The sequence below is a fragment of the Nannospalax galili genome, unplaced genomic scaffold (genome assembly GCF_000622305.1).
Source record: "Nannospalax galili isolate Female #2095 unplaced genomic scaffold, S.galili_v1.0 scaffold1353, whole genome shotgun sequence".
In the NCBI taxonomy this organism is placed as follows: domain Eukaryota; kingdom Metazoa; phylum Chordata; class Mammalia; order Rodentia; family Spalacidae; genus Nannospalax; species Nannospalax galili.
In genome coordinates, this window is record NW_008333501.1 from 666,097 (window position 1) to 692,014 (window position 25,918).

The 25,918-nt window shown below is 42.4% G+C and overlaps 1 protein-coding gene across 6 annotated transcripts in view; it reads left to right on the plus strand.

Annotated features, from left to right (window-relative positions):
* The window catches only part of Tent4b (terminal nucleotidyltransferase 4B), an 81,447-nt gene that overhangs the window by 707 nt on the left and 54,822 nt on the right, over positions 1-25,918 (plus strand). For 3 of the 6 annotated variants that reach the window (XM_029561205.1, XM_029561203.1, XM_029561206.1), the window contains exon 1: positions 10-569. In XM_029561205.1, the coding sequence (XP_029417065.1) occupies positions 10-569 (560 nt within the window). Of the gene's footprint in view, positions 1-6; positions 570-25,918 lie in introns of those variants that run through there. The other 3 variants (XM_029561207.1, XM_029561204.1, XM_008828305.1) reach the window with 3 other exon arrangements.

Below are 25,918 nucleotides of genomic sequence, written 5' to 3' on the forward strand. Positions count from 1 at the left end.
AGTCTGTGGATGCAGATCTGGGAGACGACCCAGGGGCTGAGGAACCTCTACTTCAACCACCACTGTCACAGCAGCGGCGCGAGCGGCGGCGGCGGCGGCAGCAGCACGGCCACCGGCGGGAGCGGCAGCAGCACCGGCAGCCCCGGCGGCTCAGGCCCTGCCCCGGCCGGCATGTACCGCTCCGGGGAGCGCCTGCTGGGCGGCCACGCTCTGCCCACGGAGCCGCGGGACTTCCTGCCCCTAGAGACAACCAACAACAACAACAACCACCACCAGCCGGCGGCCTGGGCTCGCCGGGCTGCCGTGGGCCCGTCGGCGTCCTCGTCCCCCTCGGCGTCCTCGTCCCCGCACCCGTCGGCCTCCGTCCCCGCCGCCGAGCCTGCGGACCCGGCCTCGGGCAGCAGCAACAAGAGGAAACGCGACAACAAGGCCAGCACCTACGGACTCAACTACACGCTGCTGCAGCCCAGCGGAGGGCGCGCCGCGGGTGGCGGTTGTGCTGACGGTAGCGGGGGCGTGTACAGCGGGACCCCGTGGAAGCGGAGGAACTACAACCAGGGAGTCGTGGGGTGAGTGTGGCTCTGCGGCCTGCTGGCCTGGCCGGTGCACGCGGTGCACAGCCGGGCTCACGCCCACGGGGGGTGGGGAGGCTGCTGCCCCAGGGGCATCGATGGCCATTCATTCCCGAATCCCGCAGCCTTCCTCAGCGGTCCACGCCTTCTCCGAATTCCCTCCCCTTCCTTAGTCATCCGCACCTTCCTCCAGTCCTAACTCTCCATACCCCGCTCCAGCCACTGTCTGTCCGCCCATTCCTCCCCTCTCTCATAGCTGCCCCTACTGCCTTCTGACCCCCTCCGTCCCCAACACCTAACCCTCCCCATCCTCACCCCCGACCCCTGATGAGGCTCCTTGGGGCGGGGTAGCATTCGATTCCTGAGAACATTCCTGCCTTAGCGTCTTTAGATGGTTAGGACCGGGAGGTGCTTTTCTTGCCAAGAATAGAAACATCCAGAATGCTCCTCCCCTTCCCCCAGTCCCTGACAAGAATCTAGTCAGCCCTGAAAGGCACTGCCTGCCTGCTCTTGACCCTTTGGCCCATCTTTTTATTTTTATTTAAAAAGGAAAAAAAAAATCCTTGTATTCAGGATATCTGGACACTGGTGAGGGAAAGCACCGGGTGACAGCTAAGTTTAGGCTGGCAGAGATGGTGAGCTCTGAGTCCTGCTAGAACTTTCCAGGAGTTCACGGTTGGTGGTTTCTCACTGTGAAGTTGTCACAGTGGCAGAGACAGCAGTGGTTTTCATTAGGGGTGACTGTGCTAGTGAGTGAATGTTGCACCACTAGTGACTTTGTGTTTAAAGTTCAGCTCTTACAAAATGGGATCTTACCTGAGCCCTAGTGAATTATGTACATAAATTGGGAATATTTCCAGTCCCATTTGCCTTCCGGAAGAGCTCATGTGCTACACTAGGTTACCGAGCCTTTTTGTTTTTCTTTTAAATAAAATGAAGCTTCTGGACTATGGGGATGTGTGTGTGTGTGTGTGTGTGTGTGGTGTGTGTGTGTTTGTGTTTGTGTATGAAGTATGGTGTGTGTGTAGCTCAGGTATGGAAAACCAGCTTTGACATGCTTCTGGTTTTCAGGGCCTGGTTTGCAGTAAGGGCTAGTGTACAGAGGAAATCACCAATTAGTAATCTGTGTGAATCTTTCTTAGATTCACCCATTCAGATCTGCCCTGGTTGGCAAGGAGAGATTGCTCTGTGTACCTTTTTGTTGAAGGTCTGGGTAAAATGAGTTGGAGGGTTCCATCTGCTTGTAGTGGGCTGGTGTCTACTACATAGTCTTACAACTCCCACCCTTTATGGATGAATGATGTCATGTGGGCCAGGATTGGGTCTGGGGCCCTCCCTATCCAGGGGAGACCCTTACTCGGTGAGTCCTCTGCTTAGCCTCAAGGGTGCTATCCGTGGTCATCACCTTTTATTAAAGGCTTATGGTTCCATCCTGTTAGCATTTCCAACCCGAAGCATAAAGCTGTGGTTTAGTGACAACAATTTGATATTGAGAGGTTCTGGTAGTTTCGTTTTACAGGAATAAGCACTGGTTAAGTAATCACTGTCAACTAAAACCTCCAAGTTCCCAAACTGCATTTTACTGAAGCCTCTGTGCCTGTTCATAGAAAAGATACGTTATAAATCCAAAGTGCTGTTTGCCTCTGTTTTTGATAGTCAGAAGTGGTTCTCCTTTCTGCTTGCTGTGTAAGGTTATTCCTGTGAAGGTTCACTTTTGAACTTTTGTAGAAGCTTCAAATACATTGCCCTCAGAAGGGTCAGGGAGGAATTTCATTTCCCAGTGGGATTACTGCTTAAAAACTGATTGTAAGTTGGGCGTGGTGGTCCACGCCTGTAGTCCCAGCACTAGGCAGGTGGATCTCTGTGAGTTCAAGGCCAGCCTGGTTTACATAGTGAGTTCCAGGCCAGCTGGGGCTACAGGGAGACCCTGTCTCAAAAACAAAAACAAAAACCAACAACAAAAACCTGATTGTAAACTTGTTAAACAGCTTATCACTCAACCAGACTTTCCATTCTTTTCCTCTTCCTAAAGAAGACACCAGCAGTTAGAAGTTGTTTCATTTGTCAATTCTGAGACGTCCTAGTTTTGAGAAATATCAAGCAGTTCCCAAGAATGTTTTCCAAATGACTATGCTGAATGGTTCTTGTTTTGATTTGCATATTTTCTTTCTTTTTCGGTCTTTTTGAGACAGGGTCTCCCTGTAGCCCCAGCTGCCCTGGAACTCAGTAAGTAGACCAGGCTGGCCTTGAATTTAGAGATCCACCTGCTGGATTAAAGACCTGTGCCACCATGCCCGGCTGATTCGCATATTTTCATCTCTTAGCATTTAAGGAAGTTTTGCTGTTTTATTATTTTAAGAAATTTACATTTATTTATTTTGTATGTGTGTTCCTGTGTGTGTGTGTGTGTGTGTACTTGTATGTGCCATAGTGTGGGAGTGGAAGTCACAGGAGAACTTGTTGGGTGTTGGTTGTTTCCTTCTATCATGTAGGAACTGGGGATTGAACTCAGGTCATTGGGCTTGGTGGCAAGCGCCTTTACCTACTGAGCCATCTTGCCCAGTTTTAACAAAATTACATTTATTGATTGATTAGGGTGTGTGTATGTGTGTGTGTGTGTGTGTGTGTGTATGTGTAGAGGTCAGAGAACAACCTTCAAGAGTTTGTGCTCTCCTGTCACTATGTGGGTCTTGAGTTATCAAGTTATCAAGGCTTGACAGCAAGTGCCTTTACCCACTGAGGCACAAGGCCAGCCTAGTTTTACTGTTTTAAATATAGGCATTTAAACAGTAGGACTTGTGAGTGCACCTCAATGTTGTGATATACTGAAATTAAATTGAGTACATCTCTTACTAATATTTTCTATGTTCTTGGGTCTAGCTGGTAACTGTGCTGGTAGAGGACAGAGCATGGTTCCTGGTATCTTGAACTGACTCGCCAGATAGGGACACGGGATCACACAGCATGTGAGAGTGGATTAGAATTCCAGATGCTGTCTTGCTCCCTGTTGTCCTCTGTGTCTTTGTTCTTTGTGGCAGGTTCACCCACTCCCTGAGCACTCTTGACACACAGTTCAAAATCCTGCCTTTCCTTCTTCCATTGCCCACGTTCTTGTGCTTGTGATGTTTCTGTTGTTACTGTTCTTCCTCAGCTTGCTTCATGTTCTTGGTAGTGCAAACTTTGGTTTAACCCTCTTTATGGATGTGTTTATTCCCTTTTACCTACTGGGTGGAAATGTACTTGGATTTCATACTAAAATCTTCCTTTTAAAACAAAACTCCTCTCCACTTACCATCGCAGCCTTTGTCCCTGTGAAGCCATAAGCTCAAGTCCAAGGAGGTTATTTGTATTCTCTTTATTTGGGTTGTATTGAGAGTCAGCCCAAGGCCTGTGCATGTTATGCAAGGACCTTACCTCTGAGCTGTAGTTACAAAAGGTTTGGTGGTGTTCTTTTCACTGTTGTTTGGAGGCAAGGACTTGCTAAGTTGTCCAGGCTTGCCCTGAATTCACTCTGTAGGCCAGGCTGGTTATACATCTGTGATTCTCCTGCCTCAGTCTCTGGAGTAGCAGGGATTACAGGCTTGAGCCTTCGGCCCAGCTTTCTTCTAAGTTTTTGTTTGTTTTACAGTTGTTTCCACGTACCCTTTTTCTTAGGCTTCTGTCCCCTCTAGGGCTGGCTGTCATACAGGATGCAGTCCACTGTACTGTCTCCTTAACCATGGAAATGAGCTGGAAGCTCTTGTCAGAGGTTCAGGTGTTGTTCATCAGGGAAAAGGAGGGTGGCAAAGTTGTACGCACAGGAACTTACAGATATTCAGAGACCTGGGTCCTGACCTGGTGTTCAAAAACTTCTTATACACTGTACTGATGCCTTGCTAAACTCATGAGGATGGGGTTGTGTGGCTGTCCTGCAAGGTCTCTAAGTGGTTTGTCAAGGCTTCGGTGACTTGCTCAGTCATGTTTTGGACTATGAATTAGCAGATGGGACATCAGGGAGTCCCCAGGGGAAAGCTTAGCTTTTGAGGGTTTGGATGGCTTTGGAAATTGAATTTGGGCTCTTGTGTGTACTAGGGAATTACCACTCTTCCAGCAAGCTGCACCTCAGCCCTGGAAAGCTTTAAGTTTAAGGAGTAATTCTTGAACTGGGATGCTAGGAATGGGGTTGGAAGAACGAATGAGAGAGGTGTTATATGATAGGATCCTAATTCTTTAGTGAGGTTATATTAATAATTGTACTACAGTTCTGAACTTGAGCAACTGGGGAAATATTTGGGGCAGAAGATACATTTATGTTTAGGTGGAAATGTCTAGGCAGAGTTGGGATCAGGACTAAGGGGCAGAGTTCTTTACTGCAGTAGGGCAGCATACCGCCTATGTGCTGCCTGCCACCCTTCACTGTGATACAAAGCCCAAGGTGCTGAGGGCTTTTTCGGTGCTGGTATTGTGGCTTTTTTCTTCACAGTAGTGTCCTCATGGGATTGGTGTTCCTGCTGAGTTCACAGGTTGAGCTGGAAAGAATTTAGAGTTGTGTTCCATGACGCTTTGCTCAGTTTAATTTCTGTACATTCTTCAGTGAACTGAGACCTTCGAGTTACTTAATTTTTACTGATTAGGATGCTGAAATAACGCTTTCAAGTCAAGAAGACATTATAGTGCTAGGCATGGTAGCCGCACACCTTTAGTCTCAGCACTCGGGAGGCAGAAAAAGGTGGATCTCTGTGAAATCAAGGCCAGCCTGGTCTACCTGGTGAGTTCCAGGTGTGCTGGGGCTAAACTACAGGGAGACCCTGTCTCAAAAAGATCAAAAACAAAACAAAACAGACATTATAGCATAGGTTTTACACTAACACATAATTCATAGTTGAGAGTTGCCCAGAGTATGGTATACTAATTCCAGCCAACTTTCTTTCATGCCACGACTTCCATATTCTGAGGATGTGTAAGACTGTTGAGTGCTGTCACTGTTGGAATCACTGGCATTTCAGTTTGTGGAGTCTTTTTAAACTCCCATAAACCTTTAGCTGTTGAGAGCATTAGGAAACAACAGCTAGAGGAAAGATGAGAGGGGTAAAGGATGCAACAGGTCTAAGACTGTGAGAAGGGCTTGCTAGAACAGTCCTAGTGTGCTCCATGGACCCTAGCTCCTATCACCTGCCCCCCTTTCCCCAAGTCCTGGTGCTGGGAGTCCAGAAGGGCTTTGGGAAGAAATGTTGTGGGTTCCATTGCTGACACTAGACTGGGCAGATGGCTGTCTCATTTAATGGTTCTCAGACAGCTTATGTATTATTAGAACGGTGTAGACATGAGGGCAGTGAATATACCTGCTGAGGCTGAGAAAAATCACAGGCACTTTCCCTGTGGGAAGTAGAAAAGCTGGTTGTTGTGTGATTTCACACAGCTTTCTATTCTCTACTCTGTCAACTCTTAGCGTAGCATTTTGTGGAGGAAACTATTTCAGAATCATATCCATGACACTAGAGACTGTTAATCATGTACACATAGGTACAAATCACTCTTAATAGGGTGATGGGCCACGGAAGATGCTGTTTTGAAGACTTAGGGTACAGCTACCAGGAGCTGGTCTTTCCTATAGTGCTGACCAGACAGCTCAGAGCCTCCTGAAGAATTCAGAAGATGGTCAGTAGAATGTTCTTTCCATTTGAGAGTATTTGCTAAGAATTCAGCTGCTGTAAAACACCAAAAAGGCTTTAGATCCGTTACACTTGGTTATTTGTTGCTGTTTGTTCTTTGAGATGGGGTCTCCCTATAGCCCCAGTTGGTCTGGCCTCCATCTCACAGAGATCCACCTGCCTCTGCCTCTCTAGTGCTGGGATTAAAGACATGTGCCACCACACCCAACCCTGTTACACTATTTTTAAGATTGTACAAAATTATTTACTCATAAATGATTATATCCTGAGCTGGAGATGGCCTTGGGATAGGCTTTTTTTTTTTTTTTTTTAATTTGCAGTCACATAATAGGTGATACATTTAAATTCTGAGAAGTTACTTAATAGGACTTTTTTTTTTAACTTGAAAAAAACTTTATTGAGAATTTCATATATACATATAAGGTATTTTGATCAAATTCATGCCCACTCCTTCCCCTCCAACACCTCCCATATCTCCCCATCACTTTTTTATAATTTCATCTTTCTTTCTTTCTTTCCTTCTTTCTTTCTTTCTTTCTTTCTTTCTTTCTTTCTTTCTTTCTTTCTTTCTTTTTTCTTTCTTTCTCTCTCTCTCTCTTTCTTTCTTTCTTTCTTTCCTTTCTCTCTCCCTCCCTCCCTCCCTCCCTCTCTCCCTCTCTTTCATGCAGCTTTTTGCTACTCTAACATTCCCCCTTCTTGAAGAGATAACCCTAAAATCTTTTAGGGATTAGATAAGAGCTCCCAAATACTTTTGACATTTTTGGCCTTTGGAACATAGTATGTTACTAAGAAGGTCCGAGGACATTTGGGCTTGGACTTGTAGCCAAGAACCTGGCTACTTTTCTTTGGGGTCTTTTTTACCCTAACTGCCTAGCCAATTCCTACCTCCTATACTTATCACACCATCCCCTGAAGAGGTTACCCAAATTGCTGATAGGGAATCGGGACACAGACTGCTCTGGCTTCTTTCATGCTGAAAAGGGATGCAGGTTGAGTCTTTTGGGGTACCCCTTGAGTGGGTCTATCTAAAAGACTCACAAATTGCATAATCAAGGTTTATCTGAGAATATTTGGTTTTTGCCCAAGCTTAATCTACATAGCACATGGTAATTAAAAATACAAGACTAAGCCGGGTGTGGTAGCCAACACCTTTAATCTCAGCACTCACAGGTGGATCTCTGGTCTACAAAGTGAGTTCCAGGACAGCTGGGGCTACAGAGAGACTCTGTCTCAAAAATACCAAAAAAACAAAACACCAACAACAAAAAAAATACCAGACTGGTGAAACTAACCTTCTTAGATGTTCAACAGCCATACTTTGAGGCCTATACTATTCTGGTCAGAGGGACTTAAAGGACAGTTTGTGCTTCTTGGCCTCCAAGGTTGACTAAGTTCTAGGGGACTATAGAGCATCTCTCAAAATGTCCGAAAACTGTGGTGAGTCACCTGTCCTCCTGTTCAGGGAGGCCATGGAGACCCCACTAGATGGACTTGAACCAGTGTCCAGTCTACAAAGAGGAGGGTCAACTCAGAGGAAACATTTCCTTCATGCTTTCAGTAAAGCCAGCTGGTTGAGCAGGACCTTTGACTTATCTTCACATAAATGGAACTGGTAAAAGAAAGGAGCCAGGAGCTCCTCCCAAGTCCACGTGACCCCTGAGGAACAGATCCTCCAAGACCTGAAGAGTAAAAATAAATCAGTTTAAGGCCAGGCATGGTGGCGCACGCCTTTAATCCCAGCACTGGGAGGCAGAGGCAGAGGAAGGCAGATCTTCAAGGTCAGCCTGGTCTACAAAGTGAGTTCCAGGTCAGCTGGGCTTACTGGGAGACCCTGTCTCAAAAACAACCAGAAAACACGCTTCCAAGTGAAGCCAGACACGGTTGAGCAGGACTTTTGACTTATCTTCACATAGATGAAACTGGTAAAAGCAAGGATCCAGGAGCTCCTCCCAAGTCCATGTGACCCCTGAACAGATCCTCAAATGACAAAAAATAAATAAATAAATCGGTTTATTTGGGCCAACTGTATGGTCCTAAACACCTATAAGGAAAGTATACCAAAGATTAAAGTGATCAGTATATTTCTTTAAGTGTTCAAGGGATTACACGTCCCAGACGTTAGGCTTAAGTCCATATAAAATGTTATTTAGACAATTATTTCTCATTGATGATTTTGTGTCTAAGCAGAAAGTACTGCTCAGATGTAAGACTTCAAATCTTGGTCTGCAATACTGTAGTGCCCACCTGTAGCTAAGGGAGACAACCTGTTGTTGTTCTAAAATGATAGATAAATTTGTTTTCTCCCCTATCCAGAAGCCTTTGAGAGGGAACTAACACTGATTCTAGCCACTCCAGCAGCTATCAAACAACCTGAAAACAAATCCTGAGTCCATCACTCTCAAGTCCAGCCTTGGCAGACAAAAGAAAAACGAGGAGGAATAGAGGGATGCTTTTGGAAGCTCTCGTCAAGATATTCCCATGGACTCTGATATGCACATTTGAAATTTGCCCTGTTCTGACTTTTTTCTCGTTCTTTGTCTAGAACTTGTAATGCTAACTACCCTTGCCTTTACTTCTTCACATCCCCCATTCACCAGTCAAACAGGGCTGTTTTATACCTAAGAACTTGGGGCCACACGGAAAGTTGAGTTGAAGCTTTTAGAAAAAGCTTGAATGTGGAGCCATTTATGTTGTGTACTGCCCAGGGACTACATTAGTATTTGAATTAGTACTCAGGAATTCCAGCTCAAGTAACACCTTCTTCTGAAATAGTTTTTTTGTAACTAGTTATAGAACTGTTTGCTTTCATATCAGTTTATTGACTAGACGTGTTCAAGAAAATCAAAGTCTTTATTTCTGCGTTTCAAATACTGTGCTAAACTTCTCTATTTGTGACTGTAATTAAACTCTTCATAAATAGCTTCACTAATTCTGTACTTGATTTTGTATTATAGGAAGTTGCAGAAATTGATAAGAGAACTCATAGTCTGCTTAATTTCACCTAGTAACACCTTAATAACTAGTTTAATGCACATGGAAAGCAGGAATTTGACATTTTTGCAATGTGAAACTTTTTTTCTTTCTTTCTTTTTTTTTTTTTTCTGTCTTTTTTGAGACAGTGTCTCCCTGTAGCCCCAGCTGTCCTGGAACTCGCTATGCAAACCAGGCTGGCCTCGAACTCACAAAGATCCGCCTGCTTCTGCCTCCCAAGTGCTGGGATTAAAGTCGTGCGCCACCATGCCCGACTGAAACATTTTTTTAGATTTTACTACTCGTGTGTGTGTGTGTGTGTGTAGTTGTGTACAGTTTTATCACATTTGTAGATTCATGTAACCACTTCTACTTCAATCAAGATATACAATTCTAGGTTAGGTTCATCATGGAGGCTCAAGTTTCTATCACAAGGAAATAACAACAAAGGCAGAGAACTAGTCTGTCAACTCAAAGATCTCAGGTCTTCATGAGGACACACACTCTTCTCCTCCCTAACCCTAAGAGCACTAGACTCTGTGAGTTTTGCTTTTTTGAGAATGTGATGTAGATGGAATCCTGTAATCACTGTCATTTCTTAGAGAGTCAGTCAGATTGACTCACATACCAGTAGTTCCTTTAATACCAGTCGTATTATTGAGGAGTATTCTGTTTATAGAGGCACCAGTTTGTTTGATCATTCACCTGTTGAAGACTTTTCCAAAAAGGTGTTTTCCAGTTTTTGATTGTTAAAAATAAAGCTGCTGTAAACATTTAGGTACATATTTTAATGTGAACATAAGGCTTTATTTTTTTGGGGGGGATAAATGCCCAAAAGTGCCATATGGTAAGTACATGTTTAGTTTTTAAAGAAACTGCTAACCATTTTCTATACTTTTCTCTCCCTCACCTTTTTCGTGCGTGCATGCATGCGTGCGTGTGTGTTTGGTTTATCCATGTATGTGTGCAGGTAAAGGTCACAGGTCATCGTCAAGTGTCTTCTATCACTCTCCACCTAATTTTTGAGATAGGGTCTCTCAGTCAGTCCACAGCTTGCTGTTTTGAGTAGGTTGGCTGGCAGTTAGACTGACTGGCCAGCAGGCCCTCAGGATCTGTCTCTGCTCATCCCCAGCATCGGGGTTACAGTCTGGCACTGCTACCATCTGGCTTTGATTTGAGTGCTTGGGATCTGAACTCAGGTCCTCATGCTTGCATATTCTACCTGGCCCTCCTCTACTCTCTACACTTGATTTTAGTCAAAAGGCCGAGAAATGATGCGAAGCCATTTTCTAGAATGGCTGCTTTGTGTTACCTTCCTAACAAACAGTATGTGAGGGGTCCAGATTTCTCTGCTTCCTCTTCCAGCATGTGATGCGGCTACTGTGTTGAAGTCTTCTGGTACAGGCGGTGATAGCTCACTGTCTCCTGATAGTCATGGACTCCAACTAATTGGCTATATTCCCGTCCCTCATCTCATTTTAATTTTAGTTAGTTTTTTTTTTTTCTTGGTCTTTTCGATACAGGGTCTCCCTGTAGCCCCAGCTGTCCTGGATTCACTATGGAGACCAGGCTGGCCTCAAACTCACAGAAATCCTCCTGCCTCTGCCTCCCGAGTGCTGGGATTAAAGGTGCGCACCACCACACCCGGCTAATTTTAGTTTTTATTTTAAAAAATGATGAGCGGTAATGAGAACTTTCTCAGAGCTCTTTAGTCATATTGTGACTCAAATGCCTCATTTAGCTGGGAGTACAGCTCTGGTAGAACCCTTTCCTAACGTGCACAAGGTCCTGGGTTCTATCCCAACACGGAAAAAAGCCTTAATTTCCAACTTTTACTTTGATTTTACTCTTAGTAGTATCATTTAACCTTTTTGTCTTTGAAATCCCCTCCCCACAATAGGGTCTTGCTACATTTGTTGACCAGATTGATCTTGACCTGAGGCTAGTGTCTTGCTGCTTTCCTCTTGACTAGCTGGAACTATAGAGACATGCCACAACACTGCTTGTGGTGGATGTGGGGTTTTTGCTGTACTTTTTTGAAAAATATTTATTATTTTAATTTTTTTATGTATATGAGTATATTGTCTATATGTATGTGAGTGCACCCATGTTGTGCAGTGCTTGTGGAGGTCAGAAGAGAGTGTCAAATTCCCATAGAACTGGAGTTATGGATGGTTGTTAGCCTTCATGTGGGTCCTGGGAACCGAACCTGGGTTCTCTGCAAGAGCAGTCAGTGCTCTTAACCACTGAGCCATCTTGCTGGGCCTTTAAAAAACCGAACCAAACCAAACCCCAAAACAAAACAAAACAAAACAGGGACTCACTTTGTAGCCCTGGCTGGTCTCAGACTCACAGAGATCACCTGCCTCTGCCTCCCGAATACTGGGGATAAAGGTATATACCACCATACTTGGCTGCTTATTTTGAAATAGGATCTTGCTGGGTTTACTAGATGGCTCAGTGGGTAAAGGTATTTGCTACCAAACCTGACAACCTGAGTTCCATCCCCAGGACTCACATGGTGGAAAGAGAGAACCAGCTGTGAGTTCTCCGACTTCTACATGTGCACTGTGGCATTCATGCACTCACATCCTCCTCAACACACACGTAAATACATAAATTAAATTAAAAAAATAAAATAACAAAAAAGAGGTGGGGAGAAATATGTATCCCAGGCTAGCCTGGAATTCCTGTTTCTTCCTCCAGAGTGCTGTGATTACAGGTATGTGCCACATACCTGTTTTTTTTTACATCTTGCTTTTTCTTAGAAACTAGTTATTGGGGTGTGGATTTCAGTCTTGAGTTCTAAAAACATGTTAAGGTAGCAGCTGGGTTGGTTTTAGAATTGAGAGGCTTCTTTCCTCATGGTGTACGGTGCTTTCTCTCAGGTTAGCTGCATGTGAAGGCTGTGGTTAGTGGTGCTTGGTTGTTGATGGTACTGGCAAAGGGCTTGTGCATTATTGATAAATCTGAATAAAACTTTTCAGCTGTAGAAAAAGTACTTGAACTTTTTACTAGAATAAACTTATTAATTTATTTTCATTTAATTTTTGTGGCGCTGGGGACTGAACCTAGGATGTCATACACACCGGGCAACCATTCTACCCCTGAGTTCACAAATGAAGGACAAAATTGATAAGGTTTTTTTGTGTGTGTTGTTTTTGAGACCAGGTCTCTTTGTATCCCCGGCTGACCTGGAACTCGCTATATAGACCAGGCTTGCCTTGATCTCATAGAGGTCCAAGATCCATCTGCCTCTGCTTCCTGAGTGCTAGGATTAAAGGCCACCATGCTCAGTTGTTTTTGTTTTTGAGACCGGATCTCACTCTGTAGCCTAAGCTGACTTGGAACTCATTATATAACCCAGGTTTAGCCTTGAGCTTGTGGCAATCCTCCTGCCTCAGCATCTTTAGTGTCGCTATTGCTTATATAATCCTTGAATTGCATGAAATATACACTGTTTCTGTTTCTCCAGTTGTCCTATAATAACCTTTTAAAAAACTTTGTTCAAAGCAGGATCCACATACGGTTCTTTCACTGCTATTTAAAGCTTCTAGACTATAGGTTTCCCTACCATCTGTTTCCCTCTCTTATTAAATTTGTTGAAGAAATTAGTTTTCTTTTCTTTTTTAAGTCAAGATATTATTGTGTGTGTGTGTGTGTGTGTGTGTGTGTGTGTGTGTGTGTGGTATGCATGGTGTATATGAGTAAATTTGTACATGGATGTGTAGGCAGGTGTGTGTGGTGTGTGCACACAGAAGCCTGAGGGGAGAAGGTAGGTGGTCTGCTCTGTTGCTCTCCATCTAGTCCCCTTGTGGCTTCTCACTCACCTTGGAGCTCACCGGTTTTTGGTGAGGCTGGCTGGCCTGTCTCTGTCTCTCTTAATACTGGGGTTGTAGGCATTTGGGGCCACACCCAGCTTTTATCTGGGTGCTGGGATCTGAACTGAGAACCTCATACTTAGGCAGCAAGTGCTCTGGTCCACTGAGCCATTTCTTAGCCCTAGATTGATTTGATTTTTGTTTTTATTTTCTATAAACTTTTCTATTCTCTCCCTTTTTCTGATGCATTTTCATTATGTCATTTTAGTATGTTTCTTTGGCTTAATAGTTTCTATAAATTCATACTTAGAACTAAGGATTTGTTACTCTTTCTGCAAGTGGTGTGTGCTCTTAAAAGACATACACTGTCAGAATGGCTGTCTTCTTGGAATGTTAGTAGCTGTTAATGATGGTTACCTGCTGGGATTAGTGCACTGGATTATAAGCTTGTGATATTCTGCCTACATCCTTTTTCCTGTTAGCTGGTACTTCTAAGAGGAGGCTCTCCTTCCTTGGCTGTGGTCACCATGCGGGTACAGTCCTCTGTTGGAATACAGGGTGAGGGAGAGTGAAAGATTGATTGCCTTTGGTGCTGAGGGAGGGACGCTAGAGAAGGGGCTTGGGTGGCTGGTGCTGTGTGTGTAAAAAGAGAAGGTAGTTGAACTCCCTTACAGAGAACTGTGGCTGGGAATGGCACAGGAATCCTTTGCCTGTGGCCACTCTGCCCTGGCTTTTTGGCACCTGGTAGCTGAGAGAAACCACGTGAGACCTCTGATCTGGGAGCCTGTACTTAGGAGACAAAGTTCAGACGGCCTTAACTTGGTACTTGGGCAGTGTGTTTCTTTTTCCTTGAAAATAATCTTGGATTATATTTCCTCGTCTATGCTAATGTTATTAACCTTGGAGCAAATCATTCCTGCTTTCAGGCTGACAGAACCCATTGGCCCCTTAGGATTCCCACAGGAAATCAAGTTGTCAGGTGCCCCCTGCCCCTCAAATACTTACTTTTTAATTTATTTTTATTTGTTATTTGTTATTTTATGTGAATGAGCATATTGCCTACATGTGTGTAAGTGCACCCATGTTGTGCAATGTTGTGCAATGCCTGAGGAGGTCAGAAGAGGGCGTTGGATTCCTCTGGAACTGGAGTTATGAATGATTGTTAGCTGCCATGTGGGTGCTGGGAATTGAACCCCGGCCAGTGCTTTTAACTGCTGAGCCATCCCCTGCCTCAGATACTTTCTTTAAAGAGCACTACTTGTAGCTGGGTATGGGGTACAGCCTTTAATCCCAGCATTCTGGAAGCAGAGGCAGATTGAGAGATCAAGGCCAGCCTGGTTTATATAGCAGGTTCCAGCTGGGGTTACAGGGAGAACCCCTGCCTCAAAAACAAAGCAAAACAAAAATGGCCACTACTTGAATTGGTGGAGTGGGGACTGACGCAGCAGTGTGAGCAGTGTGGCCTTGGAGAGCAAGACTTTGAGGAGACTGTAGGTCAGCTCCCTCTTCCTCAGGAGTGTGCTAGAGCTCTGTGGAGAGACAGCAATCAGGCTTGCAAGGTAGCACAGTCATACACTCTCAGGTTCTGAAGAAACTTTTTATTTCTCTTCCCCAGAAATATGTATTTTAATAACTCTTAGGAAGCAGTTTTTATGTTACAGAAAACTTGAGTAGAAAGTTCAGTTTCCATATACCTCTTTCTCTGAGTTTTCTGAATATCAACATCTTGAATAGAGTTGATAAAGTTGATGAGCACTGTTAACTAAAGCCATATTTTGCAGTAGGAGTTACAATTTGATGTTACAGATCTTAGGGTTTTGGTAAATGTGTGATATATATCCATCTACCATATGATATCATGCAAGATAGTTCTGGTGCCCCCAAATTCTCCCTTTATCTTCCCATTCATTCTCTTTCTGAACCCCTGGTAACCACTGGTCCTTTTTCTGTCTCTTTAATTTGGTCCTCCCCACATCCTTCCCTCCCCCTTCACAGTGTCCTAAGTTGCAATCATTAAGTTTTTCAGGCTGCTTTCTTTTGCTTGGCAGCCTTCATTTAAGATCCTTTTATATGTTTTCCTGGCATGGTGTAGCTGATTTCTTGTTACTGCTGAGTAATGGTTCACTGTGTAGCTGTGCCAGTCTGTTTACTCACTCACCTACTGAAGGATAGCTTGTGGCTTCCAAGTTTGGCATTTGTGCTTAAAGCTGCTGTGAATGTCTATGTGCAAATTTTTGTGTGTCCATAGCCTTAGTTCCCTTTGGCTAGCATGATTGCTGGATTATATGGTAAGAATATGTTTAGTTTTCCAAGAAACTGCTAAGCTATCTTCCAAAGTGGCTGTCTTGTTTTGAATTCCTACAAGCAGAAAACAGACTGTTACTTCATGTCTGTCCTGGTGTTTGGTACTGTTTTGGCTTTTTACCATTCTAGTGGCTGTATAGTGGCATCATTTTAATTTGTGGTTTTCTAAGTTTCCTCACAAGTTAATGTGCTGTAAACTTAACCTGAATTGAAAGGTGGGGCTTTTAAGAGATGCTTAGATAGCCAGGTGTGGGGAAGCTAAGACAGGAGGATGGGGAGTTCAAGGCCACCCTGGGCTACATAGCAAGGCCTGGAGGGTAGTACTAGGAATTGAACCTAGGCCTCATTCATGCTAGTCAAACATTCTGCTATTGAGCTATATCCCAGCCCAAGGTCTGTCTCAAGATTAAGCAAAGTGATAAATAATAAATAAATGTGATGATTAAGTTATGAGAACTCTACCCTTGTGGCTAGATTGATGTTATTATCTTACATAATCTTTTTTTTTCTTTCTGCATTTTCATGTGTGTATGTGTGCTATGCATATGTGTTTGCATGTATGTGGACACTTGAGGTTGATATTGGGAATCATCCTCTTATCACTCTTCTACCTTACTGAGGCAGGGTCTCTCACTCAAATCCACAGCTGACTGATATAACTAGTCTTACTTGCTAGCTTGCTCCGGGGACCCCCTGTCTCTACCTTCCAAGGCTAGAATTACAAGCTGACCACCACATCTACCCAGCATTTATGTGGGTTCTGAGAACCTGAACTCCGGTCCTTACACTTGTAGGCCAGCACTTAACCGCCGAGCCTTCTCAGCCTGCTTACATTGTTATCTAGAGAGTGGGTTTGGCTTACTTGCTGTTTATGTGCCTTCTGCCATGTTATGAGGGAGTAGAGAGACTCACCAGATAAGGCTTGTTTTGTGGGGGTTTTTTGAGGCAGGGTCTTCCTGTAGCCCCAACTGGCCTGGAATTCACTGTGTAGACCAGGGTGGCCTTGGACTTCTAGTCCTTCTGCCTCAGACTTCCCAGTGTGGGGATTACAGGCATATGCTGTCACTAAGATGAGACTTCTTGATCCTTCCAACTTCTGTATGCTTTCATTGTTTATAAGTTACCTGGTCTGATAATCTGTTGTACTTGCATAAATTATAGACTAAGACAGCATATGCTCACCTCCTTGCTTTATACACATATGTACATATTTGCTAATGTAACAGTTTTGATATTTTGCTCATTATTTAACTGGGTTGATTTTTAAAATTTTTTCATTTATGATTTTTATTTTATGTATATGTGTGTATTGCCTGCATGTAGGTAAGTGCACCTGTGTCGTGCAGTGCTGGCGGAGGTCAGACGAGGCTGTCGGATCCCCTGGGACTGGAGTCATTGACAGTTGTTAGCTGCCATGTAGGTGCTGGGATTTGAACCCATGTCTCCTGCAAGAACAACCAATGTTCTTAACCACTGAGCCATCTCTCCAGCCCCTGGGTTGTTTCCTTATTGTTGAACTTTAAGAATTCTTTTCATATTTTGGATATTAGTCCTTTATCAGATAAGAGTTTTATAAATATTTTCTTGCAGTCCATGGCTTACCCCTCCCCCAAGAGCAGAAATTAAAAAAAAATATTTTTTTTATTATTTTATTTTATGTGTACGAGTGTATTGCCTACGTGTATGTGAGTACACCCGTGTCGTGCAGTGCTGTGTAGTACCTTGGAGACCAGAAGAGGGTTTCGGATTCCCCTGGAACTGGAGTTAAGGACGGTTCATAGCCACCATGTGGGTGCTGGGAATCAAATCCGGGTCCTCTGCAGGAGCAGTTAGTGCTCTTAACTGCTGAGCCATCTCTCCAGCCCCTAGAGAGCGGAAATTTTTAATTTTAGTGTAGTCCAATTTATAATTTCGTTTAAGGATTGTGATTTTGGTATTGTGTCTAAACAATCATCTCGAAATCACCTAGATTTGCTTCTCTCCCTCCCTCCCTCCCTTCCTTCCTTTTGAGGCACGCGCATGTATGCCTGTTTGAGTTTATGTTGTGCATGTGTGTGTCTGTTTGAGTTTATGTGTATCACATACATGTAGGTGCCTACAGAGGCCAGAGGACATCAGACAGATTCCCCTGGAATTGAAGTTACAGCTGTTTTTGAGCTGCCTGATGGGGGTGCTGTGAACTGATTCCAGAGGTTTTTTTTTTTTTTGGTCTTTTTGAGACAGGGTTTCCTTGTAGTCCCAGCTATCCTGGAACTTACTATGTAGACCAGGCTGGCCTTGAACTCACAGAGATCCGCCTGCCGCGTGCGCCACCATGCCCGGCTAATTCCAGCATTTAAAAAAATTTTTTTTATTTATTATTTTTATTTTATGTGTATGACTGCATTGCCTACATGTATGTAAGTGTACCTGTGTTGTCCAGTGCCCATGGAGGTTGTCAAAGAGGGCATTGAACCCCTGGAACTGGAGTTAGGGACAGTTGTTAACTGCCATGTGGGTGTGGGAACTGAATCTAGGTCCTGTGCAAGAGCAACCAGTGCTTTTAGCTGCTGAGCTATCTCTCCAGCCCCAGTAAGTGCTCTTTTTTGGGGGGGAGGGGCCTCTTTTTTGAGACAGGGTCTCCCTGTAGCCCCGGCTGTCTTGGAACTCACTATGTAGACCATGTTGGCCTTGAACGCACAGAGATCCACCTGCCTCTGCTGGGACTAAAGGCATGTGCCACCATGCTCTCTAGTAACTGCCAAGCTATCTTGCAATATTTCTGTCTCCCACCTCAATTTTCTTGTTATCTTTTAGGAATTCCATGATTGATTGATTGATTGATCGATTGATTGATTGATTGATTGATTGATTGGTTTAGAGACAGATCTTGCTATGTAGCACAGGCTAGGCCAGGTCGGCCTCAGCCTCAGAAGTGCTGTGTTTAGAGGTGTGAGCACCTGACACTATTTTTAGTTGGAATCTACTGTGTTGCTCAGACTGGTCTCTAGTCCTGGTTTCACGTGATCCTCCCTTTCTTGTTTGTGAAGGGTATAAAGTGTATGTCTAGAATCGTCTTTAAAAACATTTATTTTGCATGTCCAATGGCAAATTTGTGGAGGTCAGAGGACCACTTTCAGGAATCTCTTCTCTCCCTGTATCAGGCCGGTTCTGGTATCAAACTTAGGTCATCAGGCTTGGCAGCAAATGCCTATACCTGATGAACCATCTTGGTGGCCCCAGATCTCATTTTTTCATGTGGTTCATTTGTTCTATCATCGTTTATTAAAATGAAAGATTCTTGGGCTGGAGAGATGGTTCAGCAGTTAAGAGCACTGGCTGTTCTTGCAGAAAACCCAGGTTCCAATCCCAGCACCCACATGACAGCAACTGTCTATAACTCTAGTTCTGGGGAATTTGGACACCCTCTTCTGACTTCCTTTGGCAATGCACAACGTCAGGGTACACTTAAATACATGCAGGCAATACACTCATACACATAAAATAAAAATAATAAAATAGTTTTAAAAAAATTGTCAGGTATGGTGGCACCTGCCTTTAAATCCCAGCATTTGGGAGGCAGAGGCAGGTGAATATCTGTGAGTTCAAGGCCAGCCTGGTCTACATAGTGAGTTTCAGGCCAGTCTCAAAAAGACCAAAAAAAATTTTTTTTTTAAAAAAAAAGATTGTCTTGAATTGCCTTTGCTCTTTTGTGAAAGATCAGTTAGCTATATTATGTATAGATCTATTTCTAGGCTATGTTTTGGCAGAGTGGCCTAGAACACACAATGTAGCAGAACTCCTGATCTTCCTGCTTCCATGTCTCAATTGCTGGGGTTACAGGCGTGCACTGCCACACCCAGTTTATGTGGTGCTAGGAATGGAACTCACAGCCTAGTGCAATGCTAGACACTCTCCCAACTAGCTACATCGCCAGCTTACCAAATACTATGTTGTCTTGCTTAGTTTAGCTTGTACTAAATGTTGAGGTTAATTAGTGTCAGCAGTCTGATTTTGCTCCCTTTTAGTGCTACATTGACTCTTTGGGTCTTTTGTCTTTATGTAAATTTTAGAAGTGATTGCTTTTTAAAATTTTCTAATTGAATTTTTGTGTATTTCATACATAAAAATCATCTTCATACCCCTTTCCCTTCCCCTTTGGCACCTCCCATAGCCCCCACTGGAGTTCTTACACTGTCATTTGTATTAAGGCCTATTATATAAAGTTAGTATCCTGAAATGTCCCTCAGTACAAGTTCATCCATTGGGGTTTAGTGAGCCCATCTAGAGTCTCTCCCTTCAAGAAGATAAGATCTTCCTCACCCAGCGGTAACCAACTGCCAATAATTACTCAACTAAGTTGGGGGTTTGCTGTTCATTTCCACAGTTCTGTGCCGGATTTTTGTCTACCTAAGCTTGCATGGGTCTTGTACATGCTGACAGCATTGCTGTGGGTTTGTATGAGAAGGGTTCCAGGTGCCTGTAGGACTATTTCCATATGGTCAGGCACCTCCTCCCTGGCTCTTACACTCTTTCCACCCCCTCTTCCTCAATGGTCCCTGATCCCCGGGGGGATGGACCTCAATATAGGAGTCCTATCCAAGGACCCACACTCTGCTGACTCTTATTCTTCACTTTTTGGCCGTTTCTGGCCTTTTGTGTTTCTGGCCCTCTGTTGCATGAGGGAGCGTCATTGATGAGAGTTGAAAAATGCATCAGTGTTCTCTTCATTCCTTGTTCTATGTTCTGTGAGTCTTAGGTGTAGAGGTTGCATCCTAGATGTGCACTTAAGCTTGGGCAATTCACAGAGAATCTCTGTATGTGAACAGTGGTGTAACTCTGTAATAATCTCTGTTGAAAAGTAGCTACTTTGATGGGTTGTGACTGGGATTCTTGTCAGTATATTTAAGGATCCATATTTTGTACATAGTAAGAAATAACATTAGTCTAGGGATATGAGAGCTTTGGGGTTTTCTCTAAGATCTGTGACCTTTACAACTGTGTCTATTTGGCCAGGTTTACAGTACCAAACATGAGTTTCCTCCCATTGAGTGGACTTTTAAGTACAATTAGGTAGCTGTTGATTACCCCTAAGATAAAAGTGCCACTACTCACCAATGTCGTTTGCTGTGCTGGTCATTGATGTGGTTTTTAGGCCTTGAAGGTAGGGTTGGGACCATTGATTGATGTTCTCCCTTACCAGCTTGTGTAGTGCTCTCCAAAGGTATGAGAACTAGCCTTCAGGGGAGGTGGCTTCCAGGTCAGTTCCAATTCCATTGCTCCAAATCCTGTGTCTGTAGTATCTCCTGTGTTCAGCTATTAATAGGGTCTTACTGTCAAGTTCTGGGAGGCAATCAAGGACTGTGGCAATAACCTGTGTAATTTTGGGAGTCTCTTGGACAACTCTGGCCAACAACTCAAAAGAAGGTTTCTCCTGTCTGGCACTGTTTCTTATATAGCCTTCAGCTATACTCATGGACTCATGTAGCGATACTGTATGTGTAAGTTTTCCGTAGGATTTCGGACTAATATGATTCTGTTTTTTAATACTAGCTAGGCACTATTTATGTTTCTTCTTTCTTTCCCTGTCTTATCCTCCCTTCTTACCCTCCCCATTTAAAGTGTCCCCATTTTTCCTTGATAATTTTTGTATGCTGTGATCCTAACATCTCTTTTGAGCTCCTTCTTCCCCTTTATTCCTATAGTTCTTTGTAATAGCCCTCCTTCTCCCCCTTCCCCTTTACCCCCCTTTTTACACATTTCTCCCTTAGTAATGCCTATTTCCTACTATTACTCTCTCTTAGGTTCCTTCTTTCCCCTTACCTCCCTGGTTTCCTCCGTTTTCCTGGTTCCTGCAGTTACATCAGGATATACAATCACTTATAAGGATTTGGTGCTAGGATCCACAAATGAAGGAAAACATACATCTTGTTTTTCTGAGTCTGTGTTACTTCACTTAGTATAACAGTTTTTAGATCCATCCATTTACCTGCAAATTTCATTATTTCATCTTTCTTTACTGCTAAGTAGAACTCCATTGTGTAAATGTACCACATTAAAAAAATTTCATTTATTATTTTTATTTTATGTGTATGTGTGTATTGCCTGCATGTAGGTAAGTGCACCCATGTCGTGCAATGCCCGCAGATGTCAGAAGAGGCCATAAGATCCCCTGGAACTGGAGTTACAGTTAGCTGCCATGTGGGTGCTGGGATTCCAACCCGGGTCTTCTGCAAGAGCAGCCAGTGTCCTTAACCACTGAGCCATCTCTCACATTTTTGTTAACCACTTGTCAGTTGAGGGGCACTTAGATTGCTTCTGTCTCTTAGCTATTGTGAAAAAAGCAGCAACAAACATGGTTGTACAAGTGTCTCTGTAATAAGATGAGTTCTTTGGTTATATGCCAAGGCGTTACGGTATAACTGGGTCAAATGGTAAGTTCATTTGTAGTTTTTTAACAGTTCTACACACTGCTTTCCCTAGGGGATGCACAAGTTTGCAGTCCCACCAGTGAATGAGCATTCCTCTTTCTCCACATCCTCACCAGCATTTGGTATCATTTGTTCTCTTGATCTTAGCCAGTCTGAGTTAAGTGAAATCTTCACAGTGGTTTTAATTTGTATTTCCCTAATTGCTAATGATGTTGAACACTTTTTAAGATGTTTCTTAGCCATCTTTATTTCTTCCTTTGAGAACTCTCTGTTAAGATCTTTAGCCCATCTTTTAATTGGGTCATTTGTTTTCTTGATTTTTTTTTTGATTTCTTTATATTTTCTGGATGTTAAACCTCTAGGTGTGTCACTGGTGAAGATTTTTTTCCCACTCTGTGTGTTTTCTCTTCACTTTCTTGATTATTTCTTTTGCTGTACAGAAGCTTTTTAATTTAACAAGGTTCTACTTGTTGATTTGTTGACCTTAATTCTTGAGCAACTGGTATCCGATTTAGAAAGTCCTTACTTGCACTTGTATCTTGTAGGTTACTGCCAGTGTTTTCTTCTAATAGTTTTAGAGTTTCCAGCTTCACATTGAGGTCTTTGATCCATTTGGAGTTGATTTTTGTGCAAGGTGAAAGATAAGGATCTAGTTTCATTCTTCTACAGGTGAACATCTAGTTTTGCCAGCACCAGTTGTTGAAGATTTTTGTCTTTTCCTCCATTGTGTGTTCTGGGCACCTTTGTCAAATATCAGGTGGTTGAAATTGCATGTACTCAGGTTTGGGTCTTCAGTGATGTTCCATTGATGTATGTGTCTATTTTTGTGCCAGTACTGTGCTGTTTTTATGACTATAACTCTGCAGTATACTTTGAAATCTGGTATAGTAATCCCCCCATCGTTGCTCTTTGTGCTCAGTGTTGCTTTGGTTATCCAGGGTCTTTTGTGCTATCCAGGGTCTTTTGTGCTTTTTAGGAATGTTTTTTCCAATTCTGTTAAGTATGTCATGGTGATTTTTTTTTTTTTATTGGGATTGCATTGACTCTATATATTGCTTTTGGTAGGATGTTCATTTTCACAATATTAATTCTTCCAATTCATGAGCATGGGAGGTCCTTCCATCTTCTGGTGTCTTCCTCAGCCTCTTTCTTTAAAGCTTTAAATTTTTCGTTGTAGAGATCCTTGATGTCTTTGGTTAGGTTTATTCCAAGATTTTTTTTTTCAGCTATTATGAATGGGGGGGTGTTCCTGTACTCTTTCTCCAATTGCTTATTATTGGTATATAGAAAAGCTACTGATTTTTGTAGATTAATTTGTAAGCTGCCACTTTACTGAAAGTGTTGATCAGTTCTAGGAGTTTTCTGGTAGAGTTTTTGGGATCTCTTAGGTATAGTATCATACCATCTGCAGAAAGGGATAATTTGATCTCTTCTTTTCCAATTAGTAGTACTCCTTTCATTTCTTTCTATATTGAAAAGGAGTGGAGTCAGTGGATAGCCTTGTCTGGTTCCTGATTGTAATGGGAATGCTTCCAGTTTTGTTCCATTTAGAATGGTGTTGGCTGTGGGTTTGTTGTATACAGCTATAATTATGTCGAGGTATGTTCCCTCCAGACCAATTCCTTCTAGAACTTTTATCGTGAATGCATGCTGAATTTTGTTGAAAGCTCTTTCTGCATCTATTGAGATGATGATACGGTTTTTGTCTTTGAGTCCATTTATATTATTAATGCTGTCGATTGACTTACAGATATTGAACCATCCCTGCATCTCTGGAATAAAGCCTATTTAATCACAGTGAATGATCTTTTTGTGTATGTGGTTTGCAAGTATTTTTAAGAATTTTCGTATTTATGTTTATTAAGGATATGAGTCTATATTTTCTTTTTTGGTTGTGTCTTTACCTGGTTTGGGTATTAGAGTGATGCTGGCTTCATAGAAGGAATTTGGAAGTTCTCCCTCTGTTTCTGTCATTTTGAGTAATTTAAGTAGTATTGGTTGGAGGTCTTTGAATGTTTGGTAGAATTCTGTAAATCCATCTGGGCCTGGACCTTTTTTTAGTCGGGAGGTTTTGATTTCCTTATTTGTTATGGGTCTGTTTAAACTGTTGTTCTCTTCTTGGTTTAACTTTGGTGATTCCCGATATCCATCTATTTCTCTTAGGTTTTAAAATTTAATAGAGTATAGGTCTTTAAAGTATTCCCTTATAATAATATTATGGATCTTTTGGGTGTCTGTTGTGATGTTTCCCCTTTCATCTCTGATTTTATTGGTTTGGATTTGCTTTCTTTTTTTCTTTTGGTTAACTGGGCTAAGGATCTGTCTATCTTGTTTAGCTTTTCAAAGAACCAGCTTTTAGATTGTTTCTTTGTATTATTTTCTTTGTTTCTATTTCATTAATTTCTGCTCTGATTTTTGTTGTTTCTTCTGTTGGGTTTGGGTTTCATTTTTCTTGCCTTTCTAGAGTCTTGAGTTAAGTCATTTATTTGTGATCTGATTTTTTTAATGTAGGCACTTAGAGCTGTAAACTTTCCTCTTAGGACTGCTTTTAAAATGTCCCAAAGGTTTTGTTTTATTGTACTGTCTTTTTTGTTTAATTCCAGGAATACTTTTGCTTCTTAATTTCTCCTTTGACCCACTCATCATTCAGGACTGTGTTGTTTTATTTTCATGAGTTCATGTAGTTACTAGGGCTTCTTCTGGTATTACGTTTAAGCTTTGTTACATTGTGGTCTGAGATAATGCATGAAATTATTTCAATTTTTTTGTATTTGTTGAGGTTTGTTTTGTGCCCCAGTATGTGATCAGTTTTTGAGAAAGTTCCATGGCGTGCTGAGTAGAAAGTATATTCTTTGATGCTTGGGTGGAATGTTCACTAGATGTCTGTTAGGTCCATTTGATATATGGTATTTAATTCAGATGTCTCTCTGTTTATTTTTTGTTCAGTTGACTTGTTTAATGGAGAAAGTGGGGTATTGAAGTCCCCTACTATTACTGAGTTGGGGTTAATCTGTGTCTTAAAGTCCTGTGGTGCTTTTATGAATTTTGGTACACTAGAGTTTGGTGCATATATGTTAAGGATTGTAATATCTTCTTTGTTAATTATTCCTTTGATCAGAATGAAGTGACCCTTTTTACCTCTTCTGATTAATTTTAGTTTGAAATCTATTTTGTCAGATATTAGAATTGCAACCCTTGCTTGTTTCTTAGCGCCATTTGCTTGAAATATTCTCTTCCATCCTTTCACCTTAAGGTAGTGCCTGTCCTTGAAGGTGAGATGGGTTTTTTGTAGACAACAAAAAGATGGATTTTGTTTCTTAATCCATTCAACTAGCCCTTGTCTTTTGACTTTGGAGTTCAGTCCATTGATATTTAAAGGTATTATTGAAAGATGTGTGTTGGTTGCCATCATTTTGATTAGTTTGCATTCTTTGTCTAATTTTGTGTTTTCACAATTATACCTTCATTTAGTGTCTTTCTGTTGCCCCTGGGATATAGCTGTTCCTTTCTCTGTTCTTTGTATTACTTCCAGTATTCTTTGAAGGCCTGCTTTTGTGGACATGTACTCTTACTGCCTATTCATGTCTTGGAAGATTTTCTTTCCCCTTCAACTATAATTGACTTTTTTGCTTAGTAAAGTATTCTGGGTTGGCGTCTATGGTCATTTAGGAATGGAAATACCTTCCAGGCTCTTCTGGCTTTCATAGTTTGCATTGATAAGTCAGCTGTAATTCTGATGAGTTTTCCTTACATGTGAGTGTTGTTTTTCTTTTGTAGCTTTCACAAACAAAACAACAACAACAACAACAAAAGTCAGAATGGTGTAGATAGTGAAAAAGTTTAAAGGAAGAGGTATTTCAAATTTTCTTTTCTTCATGGTACTGGGGGTGGGATCTAAGGCCTCTAGAACTCTTCCTCTGTGTTATATCTACAACCTTCAAAATTTTTATTATTTTATTTTTGGTCTTTTTGAGGGAGGGTCTTCCTGTGACCACAGCTGGCTGACATGGTTCTAACTATGTAGACCAGGCTGGCCTCCATCTCACAGAGATCTGCCTGCCTTTGTCTCCAGACTTCTGGGACTAAAGGTGTGCACTACCCTGCCTGGTTTCTCAAATTTTTATCTGATTCCTGGTGTTTATATTTGTTTTTAGACTTATCAGGTGTTTTTTTTTTTTTTTTTTTTTTGA